The sequence below is a fragment of the Lipotes vexillifer genome, unplaced genomic scaffold (assembly GCF_000442215.2).
Source record: "Lipotes vexillifer unplaced genomic scaffold, Lipotes_vexillifer_v1.1 scaffold782, whole genome shotgun sequence".
Classification (NCBI taxonomy): domain Eukaryota; kingdom Metazoa; phylum Chordata; class Mammalia; order Artiodactyla; family Lipotidae; genus Lipotes; species Lipotes vexillifer.
In genome coordinates, this window is record NW_006791339.1 from 715,612 (window position 1) to 720,991 (window position 5,380).

The following is a 5,380-nucleotide window of genomic DNA, read 5'->3' on the forward strand; positions in this document are numbered from 1 at the left end:
CGGAAGACGGCCCCTCCCAGGGCTCTGAAATATTTACGAGCTAGACGTTTTTGGCGTTTTATGGAGGGAGTGATGAGCTGCTTGTCCTGGGGTTGAGAGACCGCCGCTGAGGGCTCCCCAAAGAGGATTTCTGTCGAAGAGGCAGGGCAGGAAACGCGAGGCGGAGGCCAAGCGTTTATTAATATTGATGTTCCCTTTTAAAGAGAAACAAATGTTTTGGTAATCCTAACCGAAGGGAGATGGGGCCGCGCCAACCGAGACTTCATCGTGCGCGCCAAGGAGGGGAGGCTTCGGCAACGGCCGGGATTTTTTCCCGAGAGTCCCAGGGCCCATCCGGCGCCCCCGGCGGCCAGGGGGAGGCGGAGGGAGAAGAGGGGCGAGCGCTGGCGAGGGCGAGGGCGCGCGGGTTTGTTTTTAATTAAAAGGAAACTCCCTTTTCCCCCCTGCGAGAACGAGATATTTCGGAGCATGGATTTGTTTACCAGACTGGAATCTGGAAAAAATAAATGGGGGAGAGTGCATTTTCTTTTGACTTTTACAATAGGAAACGATCCTGCAGTTGAAATTTAAACCCTTTATGGCCTCAAAAAAAAAAAAAAAAGAAAGAAAGAAAAAGAAAAAAGAAAAAAGTTGAATTGCAGGGGACGGGTCCGCTCTGGTTCTTCCTGCCTTTACCGCGAACCGCGGGGCGCAATGCCTTCAGGTTGAGGCGGTGCAGTGTGGCTGGCGGGAGAAATCTCTTAGATTGGAGATCTAGAGACCCGTCTGTGGAGTCTAGGAGGGAAACATCCTACTGGGGAGAGCGGACCGAGACCGCGGTTCCCGGCCCTAACCTGGAGGTGCGAGCTTTCCAGGCTCCCGGCTCGCTGTTCCTAGAGGCCGATTATGAGATGGGGGGCATGAGTCGGAAGGTCGGGGGGGGGGGGGTAGAAGGACGAGGATGCCCAAAGACGCTGGAGGAGGCAGAAGCAAGCTGTTTAGGGCAGGCCTTCCAGACCCCCCCGCCCGTACCCCGACTGGGGGCCGGGGGGCCCCTTGCAGCGCGGCCCTGCACGTCTCAGTCGTAAGCGCCCCCTTCCTCCTTCCGCCCCCAGTGAGTTCCATCAGCCGCATCCTGAGGAGTAAATTCGGGAAAGGCGAGGAGGAGGAGGCCGACCTGGAAAGGAAGGAGGCGGAGGACAGTGAGAAGAAGGCGAAACACAGCATCGACGGCATCCTGAGCGAACGAGGTAAGCGGCGGCGCGCTGGGCGGCGCCCTGGGGGCCGGCGCCTCCCCGGACTCCGCGCTCTGACGTTGGGGTCCTGAGGGCGGCGCGGCCCCGCTCGTGTCAAGGCCCCTTCTCGCTCATATCCCCTGCACCCGGCTAAGAGCGTTCAAGTGAAAGACCAGAGACGCACTTACAGTGAACACAAAAATCTTTTCTTTCTTTTTTTTTTTCTTCTATTTTTAAACCTTTCCTCCACACCACTCGCAGCCCCACGGAAGGCGGAACTGCAAATTGCGGTCTGGGTGCGGGGCCACCCTGCTGCCCTCTGGGGTACGGGACTGGGCGTCTCTGAGCGGTTGTGAGGCAGGGGGCAGTCCGTGAGGCTCCGGAGGTTAAAGGAACTTTTTCCGCCCTTAGGAAACGCCCGGGTCTCCAAAGGGGTTTCCACATCAGAATAGGAGTAGGGGGGCACAGAGAAGGAGAGAGGGAGAGGAACGGGAACGAGGACGAGAGAGAGAGAGACCCAAAACTCTTTAAGGCAGTGGGGTCCTAAGGTTGCACTACATTGATTGCCTTATAAATGTGTATCTGTAAGTTGGCTGTTCTTTGGTTTGTTTTAAATTGGTTTTCAAACGCGGTAGGGTTTGAGCTGTGCGTGTCTGGGAAGTAAAACAAGCCTAAGCTCTGGGTTACAAACCGAGGGGGTCTGAGTTCTTGGGCTCGCAGTGCCGGCACCCTTTCTCCGCCCAGGGGTGCGGACCATTGTCTTCTTGTTGGCTGCGATCTGTCAGCCTCAAGAGGAAATCTCCCCCGCGGAGTCATAAGTGCAGCCGGCGGGTTGTCTTCAGACTCTAAAGGTACGCCCACTCCCACAAAAGAAAGCCAACCCCGTGGGAGTTGAACCTGGAAGGGTTCACGGCAGCAGGAGAGTCTCAGCCGTTTTGCGTCTCAGCACTTTTGGCCTTGGGGATGGTTGCACCTCCTCCAAAGCGCAAAGAGCCAGGAGTTGCCAGGTGACCCCCTCCCCCATGCGTGGCCTTCCCTCGCCCGGGGCCGGGACTTCGTTGGGCTGAGTTGACTTTTGAGTTGCCCTAGAAGGGCAGGCGGCTCCCCAGGTGGGCTTGGAGCGGTCACCCACTTCGACTGGCTGGGTCTGAGCCCTCAGCCGGTGGCATCCAGGGTAGGACTGTGGGTCAGGAAAGTGGTCGCTTCTTTTACCTTCATTGCTCAACTCCGGGGCGGACCGCTGGCCCTCCGGAGCGGCAGCTTTACAAATCAATGCAAACTCTGTACACAACCTCGAAGGGACCCAGATTTCAATGTTATATATCCGAACCACAGATTTCAGCGATAAACAGGTGCCTAGATGCCCCGGCACACACAGGCAATCAAGAAAAGACACCAAAACCCACAGCAGGTTGGGCAGGGGAGATACATGTGCTGTTGCTTCCCTCCTTCTAAAGCAGGGGCCTCACATGGACTCAGTTTAAGCCCTTCCTTTTGGAGGGGTGCGTTTCTGCCCTGGTCTCTGAGAAGAGACCCCAGCTTTTATTCTAGGTCTAGATGCATCACGGAGGTGCTGGGGAGGGAGGAAGGCGAGAAACCAGCCAACCCCAAACCTAACGGGCCCCTGCAGGCAGCGGGGCAATGAGCCCAGAGGGTAGGAGAGGCTTGGGAAGGGGGGGGGGTGAAGGGTGGCAAGGCTTTGCTACTTGTTGCTGGAGGCGCCTGCTCCGCAGCTCGACAGCTCCCTCGCAGCACCGGCAACCGAGGCCCAGGAGACAAAACGCCCCAAATGAGCTGGTCAAACATTTGTACAACTTTTCCAGCTTTTACAAAGAAGGCCTTCTCTACACAATCTACACTTGGAGATGAACTTGGGAGACAAAGCCTGGAGAGTCCATTGAAACTCACACTTTAGCTCGGCCCAGACAAAGCTCCAGCTCGCAGCAGCTTGATGTGAACAAAGGAAGGCAACCTTTTTATAATTCAAGGAGAAAAGAAGAGAAAACAGCCCCACAAAGGCCCGAGAATAGACATTATGGGCTTGCAATGAGGGATGAATTATTCAATGAGCCCCAATAGCTGCTGCGCCAGGAAGTTTTATGGACTTTCCAGCGTGGAAAAAGTGGCCATTTCACCTACAAAATGTTTCTAGTCTTTTGGGCCGTCTAGCTGGGCCCGCTGCCATTCAAGGGCAATTGCTACCATTTTCAAAATCAGAGTGTTCTCCCCAGAGGGGGCTGAACCGTTGAAAACACACACATACACACAACTCGGAGGCTGAAGTCTAATTTAATTTGGGGTTGTCAGGGAAGATGCAGTGTCAGTCTCTTCAGTGCCTCTAGCTCCCTTTCCAGATGAGCCCTGGAGGACAAGAGGGGCCCAGAGAAAGGACAGAGTGGAGTGTAGTTTGAAGGGAAGTTTAGAAACCTCAAAAAAAAAAAATTTCCCTCTATCCTTTGGGCCGCAAAAGCCCCAGGCTGCCCCGCTTGGAAAATAGACTGAATGTTGATAAAGGGCTCTGAGCTCCCAGGCCGGGCAGGAGGAGCCTGGCTGAGGAGGGACGTTTAGGTGTCATGATCAGGGCGGCGCGCTCTCTCTGGAGGTTCCAGCTTCCTTTCCGGCCTGCCGGATGTTTCTGAGACTGGCTTTCCCGAGTACCTCTCTCACTTGTCAGAGACTGGGACACAGGGAGAGAGGTACCCTGAAAGAGGTCAGAACGGCCCTCGTTTTTCTCTCCAGGGTCTTGTCCTTTCTTCTGGATGGCCTCTTTCACCTTCCCAACTTTGCAGTGTCCCTCGCCCAATGCAAGAGCAGCGCTTCGGGCCGGCGCGGGGCGCTCAGGCCCGTGCGCCCTAGGCGCGCAATAGACGCTGTGCGCCCCTCCTGGATCTTTGCTTCCAGCTCTTTTGCCAGGGTGGAAGGAGAGGGTAGGGCAGCCAGGAACACCCCCCCCCCAGCACCCTCCTCATCTCCCCCCAACACCACCCCGCTCCCCACACACCCTTCCTCTCCCCAAGAGCCGAGCAGGCGCAGCGGTAGGAACCTAGCCCCGGTCGCGGCAACTGGGGCTGTGGGCACGGCCCGCGCTGGGGCCACTCAATAGGCGTCTCTGTTCCTCCCCCGGCGCTGCGGAGCTGGCCCGCGGGCGCCGCCACAATGGGCCGGCCCCCACTCCTGCGCCCTGCGCCAAAGCGCCGCGCCGCCCCCTCCCCTGAGCTCCGGCCGGCTCGAAGCTTAGCTCGCCGGGCTGCAGCCGACTCAATTGCCTCCTTTATGTCCTTCTCACTTTCATCTAGACGCAGCCCGCCTCCCCCGCCCTCTCTTCTCTTTTTTCCCCCTTCCTTGCCTGAGGCTCACATTAGTGAAATTTCTGCAACCTCCCCCCATTTTTTCTTATTTTAAAGAAAGCCCTTAACACAAAAGCAGTGACTAATCAATAGAAACTGCTCCTTCATCAACTCCTCCTCCAGCGGCTGCAGCAGCAGGGTGACGCTTTTCCTGTTTGTGAGTTTTGGGAAACATTTTTGCTTTGTGCCGTAATGGAATTAGAGCACAGATGAGGACTGTAAATGGACACGCGACTGCAAGACTCTCGCTTAAATATTTAGATGCAAAGTTACAATTACTGACTTGTTGCTGCGGCTTTGAAGTGGCAGCTCGGGAGTGCAGGGGGAGAGAGGCCAGATTGCCAAATTGATGTTTTGATTGGGGCTGGAGATACACTTTCATAGGACTTTACCCCTTTTAAGAATCACCAGTGAGCGTGGGAGCTTTGCAACAATTTCAAAGATTGAGCCAGGAGACCCCAAGCATAGGTAGGTTGGAGCTTTCCCTCCTTTTTTTTTTTTTTTTAACGCTCCCTTTCAATTTGATGTTTATGAAAAACAGTGCTTTTTTTCTTTTTTTAATTTGAGAAAGTAAAGGTGACAAAAGTTTTGCTTGAGTTTGTAAACTTAGGAGCTTTTCTAAAATTAACGAGGACGACATCAACTTTTCAGCGGGACATAAGATAAAGCAATTAAAAACGTACAGAAGTTTTAAAACTCCTGGAACTATTTCGTTTCCAGTGGAATCATGAAAAGAACATTTTATCATTAACGGGAGTGCTACTGACATCGAGGGAAGGCCGTTTCTTCCCTCACCCGCCCCCCCCCCCCCCCCCGGCT

The 5,380-nt window shown here is 54.9% G+C and overlaps 1 protein-coding gene across 4 annotated transcripts in view; it reads left to right on the forward strand.

Moving 5' to 3' along the window:
• PAX3 (paired box 3) overlaps positions 1-5,380 on the forward strand; it is a 98,214-nt gene that overhangs the window by 3,486 nt on the left and 89,348 nt on the right. For all 4 annotated transcript variants that reach the window (XM_007464339.1, XM_007464340.1, XM_007464338.1 and 1 more), the window contains exon 4: positions 1,095-1,229. In XM_007464339.1, the coding sequence (XP_007464401.1) occupies positions 1,095-1,229 (135 nt within the window). The remainder of the gene's footprint in view (positions 1-1,094; positions 1,230-5,380) is intronic.